The sequence below is a fragment of the Rhinopithecus roxellana genome, chromosome 1 (genome assembly GCF_007565055.1).
Source record: "Rhinopithecus roxellana isolate Shanxi Qingling chromosome 1, ASM756505v1, whole genome shotgun sequence".
NCBI lineage: Eukaryota > Metazoa > Chordata > Mammalia > Primates > Cercopithecidae > Rhinopithecus > Rhinopithecus roxellana.
The window spans coordinates 42,467,174-42,494,784 of NC_044549.1; the positions used below are offsets into that span (position 1 = coordinate 42,467,174).

Below are 27,611 nucleotides of genomic sequence, written 5' to 3' on the forward strand. Positions count from 1 at the left end.
CGGGGAAACCCCGTCTCTACCAAAAAAAACTACAAAAAACTAGTCAGGTGAGGTGGCAGCGCCTGTAGTCCCAGCTACCTGGGAGGCTGAGGCAGGAGAATGGCGTGAACCCGGGAGGCGGAGCTTGCAGTGAGCTGAGATCCGGCCACAGCACTCTAGCCTGGGTGACAGAGACTCCATCTCAAAAAAAAAAGAAAAGAAAAGAAAAGAAATGATATGAATTCATTAAAATATGTTAAGACTTGCTTTATGGTCCAGCATATGGAAACTTTTTAATAAATGTTCCATGTGTAACTCAAATGAACATGTATTCTGCTGTTTTGAGGTAATTGTTCAATATATATCCATTAGGTCAAATTTGCTGATTATATTAATCATATTTTCTATATCCCTAGTGATTTGGGATAGAGATGGTTATCTGCTTGTTCTATCACAAGAGAGATGTGTTCAATTCTCCCTTAACTGAAAAGAACCTATTGAATACCCAGCACAATGACTAAAAATAGACCAACACCAACACACATCAGTATGAAATTTCATAGCACTGTGGAAAAAGAGGAGTGCCTAAAAATTCCCAGACAGAATTTAAAAAATTGTATACAAAGGATGAAAAACCAGCATAGCACTGAATTTCTCAATAGCAATGAGAAAATGAAGTAATGCCTTGACAACTCTGAAGGAAAAGTATTTCCAATCTTGACTTTTATACCTGGACAGTCCATAATTATGGAGACCGAGTACGGTGACTCATGCCTATCACCCTAGCACTCTGGGAGGCCGAGGTGGGTAGGTCACCTGAGGTCAGGCATTCGAGACCAGCCTGGCCAACACGGTGAAACCCTGTCTCTACTAAAAATACAAAAATTAGCTGGGTGTGGTGGCAGATGCCTATAATCCCAGCTACTCGGGAGGCTGAGGCAGGAGAATCACTTGAACCCGAGAGGTGGAGGTTGCAGTAAGCCGATCGCACCACTTCACTCCAGCCTGGGCAAAAGAGCAAAACTCCATCTCAAAGAAAAAAAAAAAAAAAGAATTATGAGGCATTTTGAGACATGCAAGTTCTTAAAAAATTTATACCTTTGTGTGTTCACTGAAATAAAGTAGAAGTTCCTGGAAGATATTCCCACCAAAACAAGAAGGTAAATCAAGACAGATATATGGTCAAAACACTGGTTGGGGGAAGGGAATCCCAAGATGGTTGCTATGTAGCATATATATAGATTAACCACCTATCTAGACTGGAACAACTTGAAGGGCTTTAGGAAAATCTTCGAGAAGATGACTGGCAGAATAGCAAATGTGGTAGAATACACAACTAGGGAGGAGGCTAGGGATAAATTAGCAGTAAGTATCTGGAAAACCAAGCCATCAAACAAAAAAGACAGTTATTAATTTCAGAGAAAACAAAAAGTTGTTTAGAAAAGCAAAAGTAATCATATTACACTATAGCCCAGTTACCAATGTTATTTATATAGTCATAATAGCATAACACTGAATAATGATCTAAGCAAAATCGTAACATAACTATATTTGAAGAATAGGAAGATAATGAGAGGATAAGGAGAGACTGCAGAGAAGGGAGACTATTGGGTAGTGGTTAGTAAAGAATTTAAAAGAAAGCTAGATCTTCACCTTTCATAGTAAAAGTCAATATATAAGGTCTGAAATTTAAAAAATTAAGTAGCCACAATTAGAGATGCTGCTGTAAATATTTTTAAAAAGCTACAAGAGTTGAAAGGTTGAAGTAGCCTCTGAGAAGTGAGGGCTAAAAAAATACTATTTTTCGGCCGGGCGCGGTGGCTCAAGCCTGTAATCCCAGCACTTTGGGAGGCCGAGACGGGCGGATCACGAGGTCAGGAGATCGAGACCATCCTGGCTAACACGGTGAAACCCCGTCTCTACTAAAGAAATACAAAAACTTAGCCGGGCGATGTGGCGGGCGCCTGTAGTCCCAGCTACTTGGGAGGCTGAGGCGAGAGAATGGCGTAAACCCGGGAGGAGGAACTTGCAGTGAGCTGAGATCCGGCCACTGCACTCCAGCCTGGGAGACAGAGCAAGACTCCGTCTCAAAAAAAAAAAAAAAAAAAAAAAAAATACTATTTTTCAAAATTAGCCTGACTACTCATATATATAGTACAGAATACAGAAATAGATTTTTTTAAATCTATAATAAAATACAGAAACTAGATTTTTTAAAATCTATAATAAAAATGTATACATTGGAAGGGTGAGCAGCCAGAAAATTAAGAATGTTTACAAAGTAATCTAAAATCAGTTTCAACCTGAAATACTTTTCAGGTTGTTGTTAGAGACATGGTGTTGCTCTGTAGCCCAGGCTGGAGTAAAGTGGCACAATCATACCTCATTGCAGCCTAGAACTCTTGGGCTCAAGTAATCCTCCTGCCTCAGCCTCCTGAGAAGCTAGGATTACAGGTGAGTGCCACCATGCCCAGTTAATTTTTTATCATTTATAGAAATGGGGTCTCACTGTGTTGCCCAGGCTGGTCTGGAACTCAGACTCAAGTGATCCTCCCACCTCAGCCTTCCAAAGTGCTGGGATTACAGGTGTCAGCCACTATGCCTGGACTGACTTCTTCTGGAACAAAAACAAACTACTATACATGAGTTTTCTCAATAAGAAAAATATTACACTCCCTTAATTTATTTAACTCATACTTATGCACTTTTTCAGACAATTTCTCAACACTGTTTGAAATCTCAGGAATTCAGTTATTTCACGTACTCACCAAGATGCTGATTTCCGAGTAATATAGCAAATCTTGGTCAGCAAAAGTTCCAGCAGATACCCTCGGTGAGAGTCTCCCAGCATATGTAATTCATCGACAACCACCATTCCTAAAAAGATTTTCCAGATACTAGGTTTTTACAGAATCTCACATCCACGAAGAATTTTTTTCCAACTTTTATTTCACTCTATTTTATTTCCTTTATATCAACTTTTATTTTAGATTCAGGGGGTACATGTGCAGGTTTGTTACCTGGGTATATTGCGTAATGCTGAGGTTTGGAGTACAAATGATCCCATCACCCAGGTACTTAGCAATAGTACCCTATTGTTAAATCGTTTTTCAACACTTGTTCCCTTCTAGTAGTCCCCAGTTTCTGTTGTTGCCATCTTTATGTCCATGAGTACCCAAAGTTTAATTCCCACTTACAAGTGAGAACATGTGGTACTTGGTTTTCTGTTCCTGCATTAATTGGCTTAGGATAATGGCTCCAGCTGCATCCATGTGGCTTTGCTACAAAGGACATGATTTCATTCTTTTTATGACTGTGACAAGAAGAAATTTAAAAGACTCAATATCTTATATCACACATTGATATAAGATATAATACATTGCAAGTGATGCAAATTTCAAACCATAAATCAAAAATCATATTCCTTATAATGGGCAATTCTTTTCCAAGATGTTTCAGGTATTACAGGCAGCTGTACTACAAGGTATACTGGATCTAAAAATCAATTATTAGCTTACTCAGGGCTAAACAAACCCAGGGAAAACTGCCTCTCATCACTCTTCTAAATTGGCAACTTCACTGAAATAAACATACAATCAAATATCAAAGACATCTATGTCAGTTTTCAGTGTATTGACTTTTCAATGGGAAAACATATATACTCATGTTGGAAAGTAGCTTAGAAAAAAACATAAGAGGATCCAGAAGAAAAAGACAATTTTAAGAGATTTTTAATATGGTAGGCTAGTGAGTCACTACACTGCAAAACAAAAATATGATCACAATGTCCTTCACTACTTGGAGAATTTAACCAATGTATATACTTGGAAAAATTCTTAAGAATTACTGAAAATTCAGTGTCAACCAATACTTTCTTTAAACATTTTCATAACAACATAGTTTCCACATGCACTGGTATTCTCCCCATCCCAAATTCTCCCCACCAAAAAACAACTTTCCGGTGAAAAGGAATTTGAGGAGACAATAGGGAACTTCCTAATGACACATGATGTTCTTTTCCCTATCAATAATCTATCTCCAAAATTGTACTGTCTAGTGAGTTATTTTAGCACTTATTCATTCATTCACCAAAAAAAAAAAGTATTCTGCCTACCAGTGTGCCAGGCACTGTGCTAGGTACATCAGAAATAGCACTTACTAGGGTCTATTGCAACTCTCAAATATTTAAAGTCCAATGGGGTCACAAGTAATAAGACAATTCTGATACAAATCAATTGCAATTTCTTTCTCCAAGCTTTATGGACCATAGCCCATGTCTGATTCCCACCCTCCACCCCTACCCTACCATAACTTTACCATGGTATTTTTAAGTGTACCACGTTCTCAACAAGTAGCTGATATTCTTGCTACTTCTGCTGCTGAAATCCTTCTATGCCTGTTGCTACCTCTACATAATGGCCTTTCCATAATGGCAAAAAAAAAAAATGCATTAAGATAGAAAATCTTCCCAGAATCCCAAGCTCAAATAGAGTGTCAGTTTCTTTAGCTTCCTACCATCTCCATGCTAAATGGTAGACTCTAGGTCCAAGCCCAAAATAGACATCATAGCAGCAGAACATAGTAACAAAAACACATATACGCTAACTGCAAAATGGCATATCTGGCCCAGCAGGCTTCCTTCTATTCCTGGTAAAGTTTAGATAACAAAGAAGCAAGGAGAAGTTATTGAGGGCTTAAGGATATCCTCTACATTCTGTAAAGTACAAAAATGCAACATAATGGAGTCAATAACAGCAGCAGGACACAAAACTTATAAACACAGCATTCCTAACATTACAGATGCCAATTCTCGCCTCCAGAATTAGACAATAGACAACAGAAAAACAAATGGGACCTACAGAAATCACAACAGCTCCACTTCATTCCATCAAAAATAGAATAGAAAGTATTTACTTATTTTCTAACTTTCTTACCTAACAGATCCATCTTATTTTCCTCTATGAGGCGATTGATCAGACCGTTGGCTCTCTCAATTGTGCAGACTGCAATATCCAATGAAGAGAAATGCCTTGATGGAGAGGTGCTGCCCATATAACCATCTACTTTTATTCCTACTTCCTGAAACAGACTCTGAATTGAGTAAAAAGGAACAATACAGGTGAAAAAACTTGGAAATTCAAGAGTTATAAACTGGTTCTATCCCAGAACATAGACATAACTATCTAAAGACATCTACCAGATTACTGTCATCAGTTGTTTCTGGCCAGGACACACTGGTTCTTTTTAGATCATATACTAAAAATATGAAGTTTAGAACTGACAAAACTTAGATTTCTGTTAAGAGTCAAATAAAATTATGCAATTTTAATGACAGCATAATAATCTAAAAAGTTCTAAGAGCTACTTATAGGAATTAAAATTGGAGAAAAACTACCTTAAGCACTAACATTTTTAATCTAATAAACAGCAAGAAACTAGTTATAACACTTTAAGAAACAAATTTATACTTTATGAGGAAAATAGTCTCATTATCCTAATGACCAATTTTTTAATGTAATTGGAAGAAAAGCTTTTAAAAGTCAAATTCAGTGGGATTTTTATAATGATTTTTTTTTTTTTTTTTTTAGTTTAACTTTTAACTAACATACCTTTCAATAAAAAGGATCCTTTCATCATTTTGTTACTTTGGGTCTAAGTTGAGTGATGTTACCATGTAGGACCAGCTTTGTTGGCTATTGTGCCTCTGAAATAACTGTTAAAAAGATTTATAGAACCATAGAAATTTAGAGCTATTCATTCAATAAAATTTTCCTGAGTGTTTACTGAGTTAACCTATGGTGCTAAGGATTAACATCCTAATTTTACAAATAAAAAAACTGAGGCCCAACAGGTTATATGCCTGGCCTAAAGACATAGTTAGTCGCAAAACTGGGACTAGAACCCACATTTCTTTAACAATCAGTAAAACAATCTTTCCATTCCAAAAGCACATATTTTTCACTGCAGAAATCACAACAGTAAATTTATTCCATTTAATAAAACACTGTATTTGTGAAAATGCCCTAAAAACTGTGAGCATCATATTGATGTAAACTACTATTAGTCATTTCTGCAGAACAGAGGAACAGATCACATACCTGGAGCTTTACATAAGCACCAATGGATCTTGACCTTCATCCCCTAAATACTCCTAAATAGACCTCAATTAGAGCAGGATATGCTTCCTTAAACACTCTTTCCTTTCTATGCTTCAGTCTAGTCCGACTGTTCAATTAAATGCTGATTCTTAACGTACATGTTTATATGCTAGTTTAAGTATTTTATTTCCTAAGAAAAGGTTTACAAATTTTTACACAATTTTCACCAATTATTCTTTTGATTTGATGGCCCCTTCTCCTTAATAATAATTTTTTTAAGTTTCCTTCTGTAATCTTTTTTTTTTTTCTTTTTTTTTTTTTTTTGAGACAGAGTCTCACTCTGTTGCCTAGGCTGGAGTGCAATAGCGCAATCTCGGCTTACTGTTACCTCTGCCTCCCAGGTTCAAGCGATTTTCTCACCTCAGCCTCCCGAGTAGCTGGGATTACAGGTGTGCACCACCACACCTAGCTAACTTTCGTATTTTTAGTAGAGATGGGGTTTCACCATCTTGGCCAGGCTGGTCTTGATTTCCTGACCTCAGGTGACCCGCTCACCTCAGTCTCCCAAAGTGCTGGGATTACAGGCATGAACCACCACACCCGGCCCTCTGCTGTAAATTTTTTTTTTTTTTTTTTTGAGACGGAGTCTCGCTCTGTCGCCCAGGCGCGAGTGCAGTGGCCGGATCTCAGCTCACTGCAAGCTCCGCCTCCCGGGTTCACGCCATTCTCCTGCTTCAGCCTCCCGAGTAGCTGGGACTACAGGCGCCCGCCACCTCGCCCGGGTAGTTTTTTGTATTTTTTAGTAGAGACGGGGTTTCCCCGTGTGAGCCAGGATGGTCTCGATCTCCTGACCTCGTGATCCACCCGTCTCAGCCTCCCAAAGTGCTGGGATTACAGGCTTGAGCCACCGCGCCCGGCCTGCAAATTTTTAATGCTTTCAGCAGTCACCTCTTAAAGCTACACGGGACACAATAAAGAAACTTTGTTTTCCACTTGCTTTTATAATCCTATTTCAAATGAATGAAACCAAGGCTGCCAATAATGAGCCTTTCACTATTTCTAACTTAGTAAAAAACATTACCTGGAGGTAGTACTTCTTCTCTTTAGCCACAGAAACAAAGGGAAGAATAAACAAAGCTTTCTTCTGCATTTCCAAAACCCGCTTCAAAATAAGTAATTCTGCCACAAGAGTCTTCCCAGCACTTGTAGGAGCTAAAATATGATTATTCCACAATATTATAAGAAAAAATATTTGGTACAATTCATTAATAAATGTTTTAAGCATGTGTAGTACTACAGAGCCTAAGGCTAATGGATCACTAAGAGCCCAATAGCACTTAAAATCTTTACACACTGAAATGCCCGTTACTTTAAACCAGCTGTCTTAATAGCCTCAACTAAAAACAGTGTAAACAAATCTTTATATCAGCAGTATATGTTGAATACTACTGAGTACCTAGTTTATACCTAAAGATCCTTTCCTGTAAGTACCAAATGGGTAAAAGGCCTGCTTTGAGGAAGTAGATGAACGAGTCTCTATAACTATAAAAATAAAAAATAATAATAGCCGGGCATGGTGGCAGGCACCTGTAATCCCAGTTACTCCAGAGGCTGAGGCACAAGAATCGCTTCATCCTAGGAGGCAGAGGTTGCAGTGAGCCGAAATCACCCCACTGCACTCCAGCCTGGGTGACAGTGAGAGATTTCGTCTCAAAAAGAAAAAAAAAAAAAAAAAGAAGAAAAGAAAAGAAGTGGAAGGAAAGGAGTTGCAAGGAATCTTATGGAAAGAAAATAGAATTTATGAGAAGGTAAGGAAGAAAGCAAGGGGAAGCCGGGGTGGTGGCTGACACCTGCAATCCCAGCACTTTGGGAGGCCGAGATGGGCAAGGTGGTGTGCGTCTGTAATCCCAGCATCTCAGGAGGCTGAGGCCTGAGAATCACTTAAACCCAGGAAGCTGAGGCTGCAGTCACACCATTACACTAGAGCATGGGTGACACAGCAAGACTCTGTTCCAAAAAAAAAGAAAGGAAGAGGAAAGGAAGGCCATGCCTAAGAAACAGCATATGGTACAAAGGGCCTACAAGAATCCTGGCATGTTCAGATGACATAGTAGGTAATTTACTAAGCATGGAGTATAAAGTACCCCAGGGGTATAAAAGAAGAGATATGAAAGTGCCACAAGAAGAGTTTATAATCCCACTATTTAAGGAGTTTAAACCTTGTCCTGAAAGCAATGCAGTGTGACTGATGAGTTTTATGAAAAGGAGTGACAAGATCATATTTGTACTTTATAAAGATCTCTTTGGACTGGGCACAGTGAATCATGCCTGTAATCTCAAAACTTTGGGAGGATCACTTGAGCCCAGGAGTTCAAGACAAGCCTGGGCAACACAGTGCCACCCCCATCTCTACAAAAAATTTAAACAAAAATTTTTTTTAAAAAGACCACTTTGGGGCTGGGTGTGGTGGCGGGCGCCTGTAATTCCAGCTGCTCAGGAGGCTGAGGCAGAAGAATCGCTTGAACCCAGGAGGCAGAGGTTGCAGTGAGCTGATATTGTGCCATTGCACTCCAGCCTGGGCAACAAGAGCGAAACTCCATCAAAAAGAAAAAAAAAAAGACTATTTTGGCTGCAGGAGCAGGGCAAGATCAGAGGAAAAGAATGAACTAGTTTCAAAGCTACTGCATAATCTAGAAGAAAGATGATAATGAGCTGTACTAGGTAATGGACCTAAAAACAGAAAGGAGGAGTCAGAAGCAAGAGATATACGAGGTAACGGACACCAGGACTTGGTGATTAACTGTATAAGCTGGTGACCAGAGTTCTGAATGATACCCAAGTTTCGGTTTCAAGCAATTGAAATGGTCAAGCCATTATGCCACTGCCACTGACTGCAACCTCTTAGCATTTACAAGTATTTTATTTTGTATTTTATTTTTTGTAATGCCCTTTCACAATACAAGTACTTTCTATGTGCCAAAAACTGTTCTGAGTTCTTATATATTAAATAATTTAATCAACCCTAAGTACTACCAATGCACACATACTCACAAACACATATATACTCTCTCACTCTTCCTAAGTAATCTGTGAGGCTGCATAGCCAGTAAGTGATAGCTTTCAAATCCAACCAGTCTAATTCCACTGCCTGAACTTATATCTGCTGATAATTATTTAATTCTTCCTTACAGCCATAATGAAAAAATCTGTGTGACTCGTAGTTTCGGAGAAAACTGACACAAAGGAATTGCATCTTACCAAATGATTAAATCTAAAGTCAGTGTAGAAAGCATGAGTTAAAAATTGTGTATGTCATGGTTGCCCTTGAAAACCCATATAGGGCCAGGCGTGGTGGCTCATGCCTGTAATCCCAGGACTTTGGGAGGCTGAGGCAGGTGGATCACCTGAGGTCAGGAGTTCCAGACCAGCCTGACCAAGATGGTGAAACCCCGTCTCTACTAAAAATACAAAAATTAGCTGGGCATGGTGGCAGGCATCTGTAATCCCAGCTACTCAGGAGGCTGAGGCAGGAGAATCACTTGAACTCGGGAGGCAGAGGTTGCAGTGAGCCGATATCACGCCATTGCACTCCAGTCTGGGCAACAGAGCAAGACACCATCTCAAAAAAAAAAAACAAAAAGAAAACCCATAAAAATTGTATATAAAGTATATTACATATTATTTGTATATACAACTCTGTACAAACAGGTCAATTTATAGCTGAACACAGTGACTCACACCTATAATCCCAGCATTTGGGAGGCTAAGGTGGGCAGATCACTTGAGGTCAGACATTCAAGACCAGCCTGGCTAACATGGTGAAATCCCATCTCTAGGCCGGGCGCGGTGGCTCAAGCCTGTAATCCCAGCACTGTGGGAGGCCGAGACGGGCGGATCACAAGGTCAGGAGATCGAGACCATCCTGGCTAACACGGTGAAACCCCGTCTCTACTAAAAATGCAAAAAAAATTAGCCGGGCGTGGCGGCGAGCGCTTGTAGTTCCAGCTACGTGGGAGGCTGAGGCAGGAGAATGGTGTGAACCCAGGAGGCGGAGCTTGCAGTGAGCCGGGATCGCGCCACTGCACTCCAACCTGGGCGACTGAGCGAGACTCCGTCTCAAAAAAAAAAAAAAAAAAAAGAAATCCCATCTCTACTAAAAATACAAAAAAGTAGCCAGGCCTGGTGGCACATGCCTGTAATCCCAGCTACTTGGGAGGCTGAGGCTTGAACCTGGGAGGTGGAAGTTGCAGTGAGCCCAGATAGCGCCACTGCACTCCAGCCTGGAGCAGGACTCCATCAAAAAACAACAACAACAACAACAACAAAAACTCAATTAACATATAATGATAATACTCATACCCTGAAAAGCAACCAGGATCAAACAGGGGAAGGGCAGATTTACATCTCCCATTGTACACTCACTGGGATATTATGTTTGTTGAGAATGATGGCAGACAGAATTGTCCACTCTTTAAATTGTCATTTTTTCTTGCTTCCCCCGTCCCCAAACAATAAAACTTTTGTAACTTAAATATAAATAAATAAAACTCCACTTTTCGCACAGATTTTTAAGATTTTCTCTAGTTATAAAGCACTGCCTCATTCACCTTTTAAAAGAACCACAACTACCTCAATAGAGTATTGTTTACATTCATATCTTAAAAATAGTAATTAATTTACATAAATTTCGATACCTGAATAAACTAAATTCTTTCCTTCCAGGACTTGTCCAAGCAAAAGGCACTCTGCCTGCCATTCGAACATCTTTTTTACACCAAAACTGTGGTATTTTTCCAGAACTGCTTTAGGAAGTCCCCAGTTTGCCAATAGTAGCTTGTCTATTTGGTAGTCGGGAACTGTAGGCTTGCATTCTCCTTTTAGGAAAAAGAAAAAATTAAAAATTTAATTTATTTCTAATATATGAGTTTGACAATCAGCCCTTCACTGTGTGTTGGAATTCCTACATGTTGAAATGAAGCTCTTTAAAGCACATCCTGACTTCAAGAATCTTATGAGAAATTGACCATGTATAGAAAAGTAATAAATTGTTATTTACTGCATATAATAAAAACAATTCCTTAAAAGCCTCAAACAAACAAAAAAGCGTGTAATACACAGTAGATTAAGGGTGTTGGAATTACGGGTGGAGTTGGGGTAAGAGGGCAATATGGAAGCACCACAAAGCTAAGTTAGGTGAGTTTCTATTTATAGTAAGTTTTAGTTCCATGACGACTGCACAACTAACGATTTTAAAAAACTGGGTCGACATCCACGGGACACCCAACCAATCTCATTACGAATCCCTTCCAGCCTTCCTCTGGACGCCGAACAGCCTGTGCCATACTCCAGGCCCAACAATCCTGTCTTAAGGGTCTGTAAGGAGTACTGGGTACTGTGAGGAACGAGCCCCCGAACAGGTGATGGGATTTGGCTAACTAGGAAGTTGTTTCTGTAAAGGTCGAAAGACCCAGAAGCCACGTGAATATTAATACCAGGCGATCACTGAAAACACGCGTATGTCTGAACAGACAGTGACCTGTCACACCAGGCCCAAGTCACAGAGAAGGGGAGTAGAAGCCCAATGGGGTATGCAGTGAAGCAAGTCCGGTGGGGTGAGGACACCTCCCGACCCATGGCCCGGCGGAGCTGCCCCCGTTGCCCGCGGCCTCCCGGGTTCCTGGAGCACCTGCAGCTGCGGCCGACTGACGGCTGCGGTCCTTCAGGCAGCGACCCAGGCCCGGCGGCGGACTCAGCACGGACCCGGAGAGGAGCTGGGGGCTGGCACTGCTGTCACCGCCGCTTCCCGAGAACGAATCTGAGCCTGATTCTGAACGCCGCCGTTTCCCATTCCGACGCAGAAGATTCATGGCAAATCCTTCTCGGCAGATCAGGGCAAGCCACAGTTCCAGCGTCCTCCCTCTCGGGAGAACCCTGGCCTGTCAAGAGGTGCGGTCATCTTCCCGCGGGTCTTCAAACTCAAGCCTCCCAGCCCGCCCCGGAACCATAGAGTTCTCCGTGGCGTAACTAACCCGAAAGCCATAGAATCGTGGGGAAGGAGCGGCTCTCGCGGCTAAGACTTCCGGCCTCCAGCCTCCGTGGTTGGTTAATATGAGAGGTAGATTAAATAGGAAGAATACAGAATCTACAGTTACAACCATACTGACCTAAAAACCTTCCTTCTCTTTTTGTCCATTTCTGGTTTGAATAGGAAGGCCATGCTAACTTCATAAAATGGGCTGCCCATAATAGGTAGATCAGGGAAGTAGCTCTTCTTAACGTATTGGTATTTTGTAAAAAATTATTTCAGATTGAGAAGCATTAATGCAAGATAGCCTAGGGTTTCTAATGGAGCATAATTTCCCCCTTTCACCTAGTGTATGATGGTAGGGTAGGTCTATTTCTGAACACAATTTCCATTTTAGCCAGCATGCCTTGTGAGGAATATGTAATGAGGAACTGGAGATTGCTGGCTGACAGACCCCTGACACACTGTACGAACGCCGCCAAGAAGAGGCTCTGAATATACCCGAGGGATCGTTATGAGTCAAGAGCTTAGTAATGCATCTGTATTGTCCCTTTTGTAAAGGTAGAAGCGAACGAGTTCTGGTCGTAAAACAGTGAACATTCATTACCTAGTTGCACAATTCATTTCACCAAGCAAACCTAGTAGGTCCCAAGCCTGACCTGAAGAGGCTGTGCAATTCTAGAGCACTAAAAATCTCAAAAGGTCCAGTCCAATTAAAAAAAAAAAAAAACTCGAATACAATCTGGCGCCGGGCGCTGTGGCTCACGCCTGCAATCCCAGCACTTTGGGAGGCCGAGACGGGCGGATCACGAGGTCAGGAGATCGAGACCATCCTAGCTAACAAGGTGAAACCCCGTCTCTACTAAAAAATACAAAAAACTAGCCGGGCGAGGTGGCGGGCGCCTGTAGTCCCAGCTACTCAGGAGGCTGAGGCAGGAGAATGGCGTAAACCCGGGAGGCGGAGCTTGCAGTGAGCTGAGATCCGGCCACTGCACCCCAACCTGGGCGACAGAGCAAGACTCCGTCTCAAAAAAAAAAAAAAAAAAATACAATCTGGAAAATAACATTCGAACCATCAATTCTTTCCTTGAAAACCTAAGTGATTTAAATGACAATATTCTAAAGTTCCACGAGATGGCGACATTACTCCGTGAATGAGACATTTTTCCTTCACCTTTTATGCAATCAACAACTATTTATTGAGTATCTACTGTAAGCTACCCACTGGGTAAATGGCAGTGAAATGGCATAAAATGGTTCCTGCTCCCGAAGAGAAAGAGTCTAGAGAACAAGGCAGACATTAAACAAGTCAGTCAATGAAGTGTGCCATATGCTCAGGCAGAAATGAATAGAGTACTATTAAAGAAATAAAAGAGATCCGGCCGGGCATGGTGGCTCACGCCTGTAATCCCAGCACTTTGGGAGGCCGAGACGAGTGCATCACCTGAGGTCAGGAGTTCTAGACCAGCCTGGCCAACATGGTGAAACCCCGTCTCTACAAAAATACAAAAATTAGCTGGGCATGATGGCCGGTGCCTGTAGTCCCAGCTATTCGGGAGGCTGAAGCGGGAGAATTGCTTGAACCCAGGAGGCGGAGGTTGTAGTGAGCCAAGATCACACCACTGCACTCCAACCTGGGCGAGGGAATAAGACTCCGTCTCAAAAAAAAAAAAGAGAGATCCCTGGATTGTAATTACGAAAGAACTTTTTCAGATGCAGTGTAACTTAAGGGTTCACAGTGCAACTCTGGGGGCAGTCAGTCTAGGTTTGAAGACTTAGTAGCTGTGAGATCTTGGGCAACTTGCTTAACCCTTTTTTTTTTTTTTTTTTTTTTGAGACGGAGTGTCCCACTCTGTCGCCCAGGCTGGAGTGCAGTGGCTTGATTGATCTCTGCTGACTGCAACCTCCGCCTCCCAGGTTCAAGCGTTTCTCCTGCCTCAGCCTCCCAAGTAGCTGGGATTACAGGCCCACACCCGGCTAATTTTTGCATTTTTAGTAAAGACAGGGTTTCACCATATTGGTCAGACTGGTCTCGAATTCCTGACCTCAAATGACCCGTCCACCTCTGCCTCCCAAAGTGCTGGGATTACAGTGTAACTCTTTTGTGCTTCCATGTCCTCATCTATATGATAGAGGTAATAATTGTAGCAACTTATTTGGTTATTTTGAGGACTGAATAAGTCAATATGTGTAAAGTGCTTAGAATAGTGCCGGCACATAATAAATACTATTCAGAGAAAATATTTAGATGTTCTAATATAGCTCCCAATTTAAATTCAGCATTTTCTTGGGAAAAGACTAAGCTAGAAAAATCTCTTACAAAGCTATTCTGTTTTTATTATTAGGTGAACTATGATCAAATGAGAAAAATAATTAGAAAGGAATTGAAAGGAATGTTTTATGTCATCCTACCAAAAGCCTGGAGAATATTTTAAAATATATAATTTATTTTAAATTTATTTTAAATGTTCAACATTTCTAATTTTTTCAGAAAAACTCTGAAAATGGAGAAGAGAAGGCTATTTCTCAAAAATATTAAAGATGTTTATGCTAACAGTCATAATAAATAATATTAAAATACCAGAAGCATTTTCCATCTATATTGTGTCTAAGCTTGTGTTCCTTGGAATTTTGTCTGTGATAATTCTTCAAGGAGGCCAGACACGGTGGCTCACACCTGTAATCCCAGCACTTTGGTAGGCCGAGGCAGGCGAATCATCTGAGGTCAGGAGTTTGAGACCAGCTGGGCCAACATGGTGAAACCCCGTCTCTACTAAAAATACAAAACTTAGCCAGGCCTTGTGTTACACCTGTGGTCCCAGCTACTTAGGAGGCTAAGGCAGGAGAATGACTTGAACCCGGGAGGTGGAGGTTACAGTGAACCAGGATCACACCACGCACTCCAGCCTGGGTGATAGAGCAAGACTCAGTCTCAAAAAAAAAAAAAAAAAAAAAAAAATTCTTCAAGGTCTGAGTAAACCCCTCCAAATAAAATTTACACATACTTCTGCCAGTTACCTGGGAGACATACTAATTGTGGATCACTTTAAATTTAATCTTTGGCTTTTTTTTTTTTTTTTAATATAGAAGTAGTAGGATTTTGTTAGATACCCAGAGTCAGGTTTGTGCAGGCTTGCATTCTTATTGTCTCAATCTGCAGGACAGATATTTCTCTGCTTTATTTACTGAGAGGGCTGCTTTTCTTGGGTTTTGGCTTTCTGCAGATTTTTTTTTTTTTTTTTTTTTTTTTGAGACAGGGTCTCACTCTGTTGCCTGGGCTGGAGTGCAGTGGTGTGATCTCAACTCACTGCAACCTCCACCTCCCAGGTTCAAGTGATTCTCGTGCCTCAGCCTCCTGAGTAGCTGGGACCACAGGTGAGCACTACCATGCCCAGCTCATTTTTGTATTTTTTGGTAGAGATGGGGTTTCACCATGTTGACCAGGCTGGTCTCGAACTCCTGACCTCAAGTGATCCACCAGTCTTGGCCTCCCAAAGTGCTGGGATTACAGGCATGAGCCACCACACCTGGCCTATACAATGAATTTTAGATCTTACCTCTCACCCTGCTAGGAACAACAGATTCCTAGCCCTCAAAGCCCATAATTCATGCTCTAGACTCCAGGGAGAACAGCAGGTATCACTATGGAAAACTGTGGGTCTAGTGCTTTTCTTAATCCTCTAGAATGTGTTTGACATTTCTGTCCTACAAAGGATTCCCTGATTTTAATCAGCTTAGTTATGATTTTTTAAAGTTTTTAAAATATAATTAGAATTTTAAGGAAGATGTGCCATACTCAAAGTAGTTTCTTTTTCAGTTTAATATTGCTAAAAACAGAAGAAAAAACCCTCAAATAACAATAATTGATGTACATTCAAAAACATCATCTGATTTTTTTATAAGTTTACATAAATTATCAAGAGTGATTTGCCATGGAAATTTCAGAAGTTATATGGAAAAATAAAATTTTACCCAAACTAGGCCAGGCACAGTGGCTGACACCTGTAAACCTAACACTTTGGGAGGCCAAGGTGGGAGGATCACTTGAGCCCAGGAGTTTGAGCCCAGCCTGCACAACATAGTGAAACCCTATTTCTACCAAAAATTTAAAAACTAGCCAGGAGTGGTGGCATGTGCCTGTAGCCCCAGCTACCAAGGAGGTTGAGGAGAGAGAATAGCTTGCACCCAGGAGGTTAAGGCTGCAGTGAGTTGTGATGGCACCACTGCAATCCCCTAAGTGACCCTGTTTTAAAAAAAAAATTACTCAAACTATATTTGTGAATTTACTAAAACAGAATTATCTACCCAAACTGAAAACTCTTTTTCTCATGTGAGCGGAAGTGATTTACAAAAGGGCAAAAAAGAAAGAGCTGGAAAATAAACAACGAACGTGGAATAACAGTAGTACTAATTAGGTCTAAGGTACTCAGAACAAAGGAGATGCTAATTAAGGGGATTTTGTGTTTGAAATCCAGTGACTCTCAACTAAAAGAAGTCCAGTGGTACACTGGACTTAGAATCCCCTGAGGAGCTTTCAAAATATTATAATACCCCTGGAGAGTCTGAGTTAATTGAGCTGGGATGGAGTGCAGGCACTGACATGTCTTAAAAGGTACCCAGGTATTCTGACATGCTGGAATTGAAAACTACCAGTGCAGCCGGGTGCAGTGCGGTGGCTCACACCTGTAATCCCAGCACTTTGGGAGGCCGAGGCAGGCAGATCTCCTGAGGTTGGGGTTTCGAGACCAGCCTGACCAACATGGAGAATCCCCGTATCTACTGAAAAAAAAAAAAAAGAGAAAGAAAGGAAAAGAAAGGCCGGGCACAGTGGCTCATGCCTGTAATCCCAGCACTTTGGGAGGCTGAGGTGGGTGGATCACGAGGTCAGGAGATCGAGACCATCCTGGCTAGCACAGTGAAACCCGTCTCTACTAAAAATACAAAAAAAAATTAGCCAGGCCTGGTGGCAAGCGCCTGTAATCCCAGCAACTTGGGAGGCTGAGGCAGGAGAATCGCTTGAACCCAGGAGGTGGAGGATGTAGTGAGCTGAGATTTTGCCATTGTAGTCCAGCCTGGGTGACAAGAGTGAAACTTCATCTAAAAAAAAAAAAAGAAAGAAAGAAAAAATAAAGAAAGAAAGAAAGAAAGAAAAGTAGATTAATAATGTAAGCTATATAGTCAGGCATAGTGGCTCATGCCTGTAATCCCAGCACTTTGGGAGGCCAAGGTGGGTGGATCACATGATCAGGAGTTCAAGACCAGCCTGGTCAAGATGGTGAAACCCTGTCTCTACTAAAAATACAAAAAAAAAGTAGCCGGGTGCAGTGGTAAGTGCCTGTAATCCCAGCTACTCAGTAGACAGAGGCAGGAGAATCACTTGAATCCAGGAGGTGGAGGTTGCGGTGAGCCAAGATCGCGCCACTGCACTCCAGCCTGGCCGACAGAGCAAGACTCCATCTCAAAAAAAAAGAAAAAAAAAAAGAGTTAGAAGATGAGGGGAAAGTTGAAGCTAAGTGAATTAGCAATTAATTTCAAAAAGCAAAATTGTTCATATTGATATTTAAGTGAAAAAAGTGGCTTGTAAAATTTAATAGGAAGCATGGTACAAATATTTTGGAAAAATATAAACACATAGACACACTCAATAGAAATAAGTACATTATGCCGGGCACAGTGGCTCACACCTGTAATACCAGCACTTCAGGAGGCCAAGGCGGGCAGATCACCTGAGGTCAGGAGTTTGAGATTAGCTTAGCTAACGTGGTGAAGCCCCTATCTACTAAAAATACAAAATTAGCTGGGTGTAGTGGTGCACGCCTGTAGTCCCAGCTACTTAGGAGGCTGAGGCAGGAGAATCACTTGAACCCGGGAGGTGGAGGATGTAGTGAGCTGAGATTTTGCCATTGGACTCCAGCCTGGGCAACAAGACTGAAACTTCATCCAAATTAAAAAAAAAAAAAAAAAAAGAAAAGTAGATTAAAAATGTAAGCTATATAGCCGGGCGTGGCGGTTCATGCCTATAATCCCAGCACTTTGGGAGGAAGAGATGGGCAGAACATCTGAGGTCAGTTCAAGACCAACCTGGCCAACATAGCAAAATAGCAAAATTTCTACTACTAAAAATACAAAAATTAGCCAGGTATGGTGGCACACACCTGTAATCCCAGCTACTTGGAAGACTGAGGGCAGGAGAATCGCTTGAACCAGGGAGGTGGAGGTTGCAATGAGCCTAGATAGCACCATTGCACTCCAGCCTGGGTGACAGAGCAAGACTCCATCTGAAAAAAATAAAAAAAATAAAAATAAAAATAAAATAAAATACTGCTTATATCAGGCCATTCTTGTATTGCTATAAAGAAATACTTGGCCGGGCGTGGTGGCTCATGTCTGTAATCCCAGCACTTTGGGAGGCCAAGGCAGCTGGATCACTTAAGATCAGGAGTTTGAGACTAGCCTGGCCAACATGGTAAAACCCCATCTCTACCAAAAAATACAAAAATGAGCCGGGCGTGGCAGCATGTGCCTGTGATCTCAGCTACTTGAGAACTGAGACAGGAGAATCACTTGAAGCCAGGAGGCAGAAACAAAAAAAACAGGGCCGGATGCAGTCACTCACGCCTGTAATCCCAGCACTTTGGGAGGCCGAGGTGGGTCGTTACTAGAGGTCAGGAGTTCCAGACCAGCCTGACCAACATGGCGAAACCCCATCTCTACTAAAAATACAAAAAATTAGCTAGGCATGGTGGCGCACGCTTGTAATCCCAGCTACTTGGGAGACTGAGGCAAGAGAATCTCTTGAACCCGGGGGCGGAGGTTGCAGTGAGCAGAGATCACCTCACTTCACTCCAGCCTGGGAGAAAGAGTGAATGAAGCTCCATGAAAGAAAGAAAGAAGAAAGAGAGAGAGAGAGACAAGGAAGGAAGGAGGGAGGGGGAGGGAAAAGGAAGGAAGGAAGGAGGAAGGAAGGAAGGAAGGAAGGAAGGAAAGGAAGGAAGGAAGGAAGGAAGGAAGGGAAGGAGGAAAGGGGGAGAGAGAGAGAGAGAAAGAAAGGAAAGAAAGAAAGGAAAGAAAAGGAAGAAGAAGAAGAAAGAAAGAAAGAAAGAAAGAAAGAAAGAAAAGAAAGAAAGAAAGAAAGAAGAGAAAGAGAGAGAAAGGAAGGAAGGAGGAAGGAGGAAGGAAGGAAGGGAGGAAGGAAGAAAGGAAAGAAAGAAAGAAGAAAGAAGAAGAAGGGAGGGAGGGAGGGAGGAAGGAAGGAAGGAAGGAAGGAAGGAAGGAAGGAAAGAGAAGGAAGGAAAGAAGGAAAGAAGGAAAGAAAGAAGAAAGAAAGAAAAGAAAGAAAAGAAAGAAAGAAAGAAGAAAAGAAAGAAAGGAAAGAAAGAAAGAAAGAAAGAAAGAGAAGAAAGAAAGAGGAGGGAGGGGGGAGGGAGGGAGGGAGGGAGGGAGGGAGGGGGAGGGAGGGGGGAGGGGGGAGGGGGGGAGGGAGAAAGGAAGGAAGGAAGGAAGGAAGAAGGAAGGAAGGAAGGAAGGAAAGGAAAGAAAGAAAGAAAGAAAGAAAGAAAGAAAGAAAGAAGAAAGAAGAAAGAAAGAAAGAAGGAGGGAGGGAGGAGGGAGGGAGGGGGGGGAGGGAGGGGGGAGGGAAGGAGGGCGGGGGAGGGAGGGAGGGAGGGGCGGGGGAGGGAGGGAGGGAGGGAGGGAGGGGCGGGGGAGGGAGGGAGGGAGGGAAGGAGAGACCTGAGACTGGGTAATTTATAAGAGAAAGAAGTTTAATTGGCTCAGGCTTTACAAGAAGCATAGTGCTAGCATCTACTCAATTTCTAGGGAGGCCTCAGAAAGCTTATAATCATAATGGAAGGCAAAGGGGAAGCAAGCACCTCACATGGAGAAAGAAGCAAGCAAGAAGGAGAGTGCAGGGGTGGGGGTTGGGGGTGCCATACACATTTAAATGACCAGGTGTTGTATAAACTCAGAGTCTGAGAGCTCACTTATCACCAAGAGGATGGCCCAAGCCATTCATGAAGGATCCACCCCCACGATCCAAACCTTCCACCAGACCCCGCCTCCAACACTGGGGATTTGTTTATTTTTTTTTTTGTGTTTGTTTTTTTTTTTTTTTTCCTTTGGTTTTTTTTCATCTTTCTACGGTCAATATAAGGTTTGGGTGGGGACAAATATCCAAACTGTATCACTGCTCAAATATATTGTCTCTCCTTCCAGATTTCTAATTAGAAATATGTTAACCTTTCCCACTCTATTCTCCCCATTTCTTAATTTCTTTCTTTCTTTCTTTCTTTTTTTTTTTTCTTTTTGGAAACAGAGTCCTGCTCTGTTGCCCAGGCTAGAGTGCGGTGGTGTGATCCTGGCTCAGTGCAACCTCTGACTCCCGGGCTCAAGCAATTATCTTGCCTCAGCCTCCCCAGTAGCTGGGATTACAGGTACCCACCACCATGCCCAGCTAATTTTTTTGTATTTTTTAGTAGAGATGGGGTTTCACCATGTTGGCCAGGCTGGTCTTGAACTCCTGACCTCAGGTGATTTGCCCATCTCGGCCTCCCAAAGTACTGCGATTACAGGTGTGAACCACCTTGCCTGGTCCCATTTCTTAATTTCTTCCTCCTTGGGAAAGAATATTCCCAGCAGCTGGGATCTTGGCATTTCCTCTTCCCATAGACTATCTTGCGTCCTTTAAGAAAAATTTTCAAGAAGCTGTTTGGACTTGAGGGTTTTTGCTCACTTAGTTATGGAAGATCAGCTTTAAACATTGATTTTAGGGTTTTCCTGAAATATTTTGTCACAATCAAAATTGTTGTTGGTCAAGGCCCACCCATTTCTTTTATAAATGAGAAAGAAAAAAAGAAAAAATTACATTAATTCATGCAATTTTTCCACAGATATTCTGATTTAAAAGTTATCTTCTCAGTGAGGCCTTCCTTGACCACTCTTTCTAAATATCCCCCATTGGCTCAGCTCTTGTTTTCTCTTCCTCTGCTTTATAGTCTTCATAACACTTTTAAGTCTCTGTAACATATTGTTTACTTTTTTATTTATTTACTTTTTTATTTTTATTTTTTGAGACAGAATCTTGCTCTGTCACCCAGGCTAGAGTGCAGTAGCATGATCTCTGCTAACTGCAACCTCCCCTTCCCAGGTTCAAGCAATTCTTCCACCTCAGCCTCCCAAAGTAGCTGGGATTACAGGCGTGCACCACCATGCCCAGCTAATTTTTGTATTTTTAGTAGACACGTTTTTTTCACCATGTTGGCCTAGCTGGTCTTGAACTCCTGGCCTCAAGCAATCCACCTGCCTGAGCCTCCCAAAGTGCTGGGATTACAGGCATGAGCCACCACGCCAGGCCATTTGCATTTATTTACATTTTTATAGACTTCCTCACCAGAAAGTAAGTTCCATGAAGGCAGGAACTTTGCCTTCTATGTCTTATCTCCAGCACTTAGTGCAATGTATGACACATAGCAGACACTCACAGATATTTGTGAAATGAGTGAGTGACCACTATGTTAGACACATTGCTGGGCTCTGGGATACAGTGATGAATGAATGAGACACAGTCTCCCCTTTTGTGAATCTCAATTTCAAAACATCTGACTACATTTTCTAAAGTTTTTCACTTTTGTTCTTTGACTTGGAAAAAGAGAGGTTTAGTCTGAGGAAGGCTTTACTGAGTGTGCTATGTTCCCTGAGATATAAATATTAACCACTCATATTAGAGACAAGAATTGTGAGCATTTGAGAATGATTCCTAAACTTTGAATCTCCTGGAGTTTGATATTTTTGTGCCCTGATTTCCTTAGTCTGATTTGTCCTTTTTCTTCCTCCTGGAATAAGAGAAGGAAGAACTATAAAAACCTTGAAGAAGACTCTTTTTTTTTTTTTTTTTTTTTTTTTTTTTTTTTTTTGAGATACGGCCTCACTGTGTTGTCCAGGCTGGACTGCAGTGGCTTTTCACAGGCGCAATCAGGACACTGTAGCCTACAATGCCCAGGCTCCAGCAATCTTCCTGCCTCATCCTCCCAAGTGGCTGGACTACAGGCCTGCACCACCACATCCTTGAAAGAGGCTTTTACCAATGAAGGAAGAATGAGGCAAAGGTCAAGAATTGAATTATATTTCCAGTGGCTCACACCTGTAAGCCTAGAACCTTGGGAGGCTGAGGTGGGTAGATCACTTGAACCCAGGAGTTTCAGACCAGCCTGAGCAACATGGCAAAACCCCATCTCTACTAAAAATACAAAAATTAGCCAGGTGTGGTGACCCACACCTGTGATCCCAGCTACTCAGGAGGCTGAGGTGGGAGGATTCCTTGAGCCCAGGAGGCGGAGTTTGCAGTGAGCTGAGATCACACTACTGCACTCCACTCCAGCCTGGGTGACAGTGTTACCAGAGGGTCCTTGTTCTTAGAGCTCCCCAAATGGTGGCAGGCCACTTCCAAGGTGGCGGCAAGCCTCTTGTTCTCTGACCTGGGGTTCTTAGCCTCACGGAATCCAAGGAATGGAATCGTGGGCCATGCAGTGAGTGTTATAGCTCTATTCAGCTAGATTAGGATGAACCCTGGGCACTTAGCCCGAGCAGAACAATGGCAAGCCTTTAGCCTGATTGGGAGCAGCAATGGGCGCGGCCTAGCTGGATCAGAAGTACAGCAGACACCCTGCTGGATCCGGAGGGTTGGAAGTCAGCTGCGTGTCTGTGACGGCAGCAAACAGCCGTGGTGGATGGCGAGTGAAAGCTCAGCTCCAGTTGTAACAAACACGGACCAGAAGAGCGTGCAGTTGCAAGATTTAATAGAGTGAAAACAGAGCTCCCATAAAATGGGAGGGGACCCAAAGGGGGTTGCCACTCTGGGCTCACATGCCTGGGGTTTATATCCCAACCATTGTCCCTCCCCCTGTGCTCTCAGGTGATATATGATTTGACTATGTCTTTACCTCCTGCTTTAGCCTAATTTGTATTTTAGTGAGCCCTCTTTACTATCTGATTGGTAGGGTGTGAGCTGAGTTGCAAGCCCTGTGTTTAAAGGTGGATGCAGTCACCTTCTCAGTTAGGCTTAGGGATTCTTAGTCAGCCTAGGAAATCCAGCTAGTCCTGTCTCTCAACAGAGCAAGACTCAATCTCAAAAAAAAAAAAAAAAAAAAAGGAGCTAGGCATATTGGTGCACACTCACACTCCCAGCTACTCAGGAGGCTGAGGCTGCAGGATTGCTTGGGCTTAGGAGGTCGAGGCTGCAGTGAACTATGATCATGCCACTGCACTGCATGCAGCCTGGGCAACACAGTGAGACCCTGTCTCCAAAAATTAAAATAAAGAAGATTTCAGTCATGTGCTTTCTTTTTCTGTCTAATCTTGTCTTCATCTTTGTCAACTCTGCATCTCTGCCTGTTTCTTTTCCAGATGTTTTTAAAAATTTCTTTCTCTGTCTGCCTCTGTCTTCAAGAGTTTCAATTTCTTTCTTTCCCTCAGTCACTGCTCTGGCTGTTTCGCTGTCTCTCCCTCCTCCTATATTCTCCTTCTCTGCCTCTGACTTTCTGTTTTTCTATCTCTGAATCTTATTGAATTTTTTCCTTCTTTCACACTTCTAATTTTTGTGACTCATCTTTATATATAGAGTGGGGGTTGTGAGCAAAGTATTTGGAGTCAGAAAAGTCTTGAATTAGAACCCGGCTCTGCCACCTCCTGAGTATAACCTTGGGCACACTGTGCTATCCATGTAAGCCCCACTTTTTTTCTTACTGATAAGAACATAATCTGGCCGGGCGCGGTGGCTTACACCTGTAATCTCAGCATTTTGGGAGGCCGAGGTGGGTGGATCACGAGGTCAGGAGTTCGAGGCCAGACTGGCCAACATGGTGAAACCCCATCTCTACTAAAGAGGCAAAAAATTAGCCGGGCATGGTGGCACGTGCCTGTAGTCCCAGCTACTCGGGAGGCTGAGGCAGGAGAATCGCTTGAACCTGGGAGGCGAATGTTGCAGTGAGCCAAGATAGCACCACTGCACTCCAGCCTGAGCGACAGGTCTAGACTCCATCTCAAATATATATATAAAATAATCTATCTCAGAAGTTTGCCATGAGAGTTAAATAAAATGCATAAACAGGGGACCTGGCACACCATAAGTGAATAAGTTCACACTATCCCCCAAGCAATCAATCACTAAACAAACAAGAGCTGTTGTTAATTATTTTATGTCTGCCTCCCTCCAAGACTTATTGTCTTCCTGGGGTACAGAATGCTAATTATTAGGGAGCCTAAAAGTATGAAAAAAAAAACCCACTTTGGTCTTTTCTTACCCTAACTCTCAATATAAGACCATCTCACCTGGGGTCACCAAAATGTATGTGGGGATTTCTCCCCAGCAGCAACCAATTCTGCAGCAGATTCTCCAGTGGGCACCAGTTTAGTGTTCTCTAATTGAGTTCAATTCTGACACTACCTATCTGGAAATAATATTTGATCTGGCAGGTCCAGAGCTCAGTCCCACAAGGCTGTCCCCACTTCAGATGCCTGTTGCAAGCACAGGTTATAGTCTGTGCTCTGACCAACTGGCTATAAATCTGGGTTCCCACAACCCCGTCTTTGGGTATAATTAATATGCTTGAGTGGCTCACAGAACTCAGAGAAACATGTTTTTGTTTTGTTTTTGAGACAGGGTTCATTCTGTTGCCTAGTCTGGAGTGGAGTGGTACAATCCTAGCTCACTGCAGCCCTGACCTTCTAGGCTCAAGAGATCCTCCCACCTCAGCTCCTGAGTACCTGGGACTGCAGGCATGTGCCACCTTGCCCAGCTAATTTTTTTTATTTTTTGTAGAGACAGAGTCTCACTATGTTGTCCAGACTGGGCTCAAACCCCTGGCCTCAAGTGATGCTCTCACCTCGGCCTGTCAAAATGTTGGGATTACAGGCATGCGCCACTGCACCTGATAAACACTTTACTTATGTTTACTGGTTTATTAATAAAGGATATAATAAAAGATACTGAAGCGCCAGATGAAGGGATACCTACAGCAAGGTTTGTGGGAAGGGGTGCAGAGCTTCCATGCCTGCTCTGGGCTCACCACCCTTCAGGAACTTCATTATGTTCAGCTATCCTGATGCTCTTCTAAACCCTGTCCTCTTGGGTTTTTATGGAGGTTTCACTGTGTAAGCGTAATTGACTGGATTATTGGCCATTAGTGACAATCTTAACCTTTAGCCTTCCATCCTCTCCTTGAAGACTGGAGGGTGGGGCTGAAAGCCCCAGTCCTCTAAGCAATCCTTGGTCTTTCTGATGACCAGCCCCGCACTGAAGCTACCTATGGGCTGTCAGCTACCAGTCATCGTGTTGACATACAAAACACACGCTTATGACTCTGGAAATTCTGACTTTCCAGAGCTCTGTGCCAGGAAATATGCATGTGCATATATATCTTATTGTAAATCACAGTATCACAGATGATGTAATGTTCTGATTGCTCCAGTGATGTTAATCGCTTTAATCTTGTTAAAGTAATCAGAACCAAAATGGTGTCATTTATGTTAAAAACAAAAGCAAAAAGCCTGATGAAAAGAGCTGGGGAAGGTCGTGAATAGAAGGTCCTCATGCTCATATGCCTGATAACAAAAACTATCACAAAAGACTGCAAAAAAACACAACCTTGAACACAGGCCATCACAATCTTACACAAAATATACTTCTGCAAGGACATCTGCCTAGCAATTGCCTGTCCAACCTCGGACTGGAATCACCCTTGTTATTGACTTTTGTAGCTGGGGATAATTGTTTCAAAATAATTATGTAATTCTCTTCATTTTTTCCTTTAAACATCTTTGCCTTCCTCTACCTCCCTGAATATGCCCATAATTTATTATGGCGTGCGTATTCCCTTTGCAATGCTCTATTCCCAGATGTGTATCTTTTCCTTTTAGAGAGCCTCTTTCCATTTGTTACTTAGGTTGACAACCTCAGAACAACCCCAAAAGGTTAGGTAACATGCCCAAGGTTGGCCGGGCACGGTGGCTCACGCCTGTAATCCCAGCACTTTGGGAGGCCGAGGCAGGCAGATCACGAGGTCAGGAGACTGAGACCATCCGGGCTAAAATGGTGAAACCCCATCTCTACTAAAAATGCAAAAAATTAGCAGGGTGCAGTGGTGGGCGCCTGTAGTCCCAGCTACTTGGGAGGCTGAGGCAGAAGAATGGTGTGAACCCGGGAGGCAGAGCTTGCAGTGAGGCAAGATCGCACCACTGCACTCCAGCCTGGTGACTGAGCAAGACTCCGTCTCCAAAAAAAGCACATGCCCAAGGCCACACATCTAGTAAATAAATGCCTAGATGCATATGTTCTGGCTCCAGGGCCCATTCTCACTGTTTTCTACATTTTCTCACTCTCCTTATCCTTCCTTTTCTGTCCTTCTCCTCACCTTGCAGATACTTTTGACTTCTGGGGGAACTGCCAAAGTTTTATTTACGTCTTTGCCTTCTTTTAGCTCTTCACGTTTGAACAAGGGCACTGGCAGGCAGGAGTTAGGGATGAGTCTTAGGCCCTGTCAAGCTTAGAGGAGGGGGAGCTGGAGAAGAGGCACCCTGGGGGTAAGGAAGAATGAGTCAATCAGACTTTCAGAAACAGGACCAGCTGCTGGAATAAGGGTCTTGTCCCAAGGGCACCAGTCTTTTAGGATGAATAAATGGATTTACTGGAATGAAGACACAATATCCCCAACAACCATAATCTATGCCACATAGCTGCACAGGATCTTCCCTCAGGGTGTGGGTGGAGATCAAGAGTAGGCCCCTAAGGCTCCTTCCAGACAATTTCCCTCCCTTTCAACACAAGCCATGGGCTTCTACTTCTGCTGACAGTTCTCTCCTGGATCATTTCTGAAGCTGGGAAACTTCACTGTCATCTGGGATGCTCTCACCTAGGACATTCTCTCCCCTTCCTGCTACAAGGCACTCCTGCAGTCCTACCTCTTCACAGACTGGCTTCTATCTGCAAGAAAGGGATCTGCATTTCTCACCAGTTAGGAAAACAGAAGGGCAGAGAAAAGGAAGGAGGAGCTGCCTGAGGGCAAAGCTGGGCTTGTCCCTAACCTAGGTCCACTCAAGGTAAAGCTCAGCACATAGGCTGACTGAAAATGGGGAAGAGATGAAGAAAGAGTTCAGCAAATCTGATTTATTTTAAATTTTCTTTTTGGCCGGGCGCGGTGGCTCAAGCCTGTAATCCCAGCACTTTGGGAGGCCGAGACGGGTGGATCATGAGGTCAGGAGATCGAGACCATCCTGGCTAACACGGTGAAACCCCGTCTCTACTAAAAAAAAAATACAAAAAACTAGCTGGGTGAGGTGGCGGGCGCCTGTAGTCCCAGCTACTCGGGAGGCTGAGGCAGGAGAATGAAGTAAACGCGGGAGGCGGAGCTTGCAGTGAGCTGAGATCCGGCCACTGCACTCCAGCCTGGCGACAGAGCGAGACTCCGTCTCAAAAAAAAAATTTTTTTTTCTTTTTTTCTCATTAAAAAAATGATTAA

The 27,611-nt window shown here is 42.8% G+C and overlaps 1 protein-coding gene across 2 annotated transcripts in view; it reads right to left on the reverse strand.

The window, feature by feature from the left end:
* POLQ (DNA polymerase theta) overlaps positions 1 to 12,073 on the reverse strand; it is a 141,161-nt gene extending 129,088 nt beyond the window's left edge. Inside the window, exons 1-5 of one of the 2 annotated variants that reach the window (XM_010370508.2) lie at positions 11,764 to 12,073; positions 10,772 to 10,951; positions 7,159 to 7,289; positions 4,914 to 5,070; positions 2,748 to 2,856 (exon numbers count right to left, since the gene is read on the reverse strand). In XM_010370508.2, coding sequence (XP_010368810.2) covers positions 2,748 to 2,856; positions 4,914 to 5,070; positions 7,159 to 7,289; positions 10,772 to 10,951; positions 11,764 to 11,944 — 758 coding nt within the window. In that variant the 5' untranslated portion in view covers positions 11,945 to 12,073. Of the gene's footprint in view, positions 1 to 2,747; positions 2,857 to 4,913; positions 5,071 to 5,588; positions 5,680 to 7,158; positions 7,290 to 10,771; positions 10,952 to 11,763 lie in introns of those variants that run through there. The other variant, XM_030941682.1, reaches the window with a different exon arrangement.
* Positions 12,074 to 27,611: the final 15,538 nt, after the last annotated feature.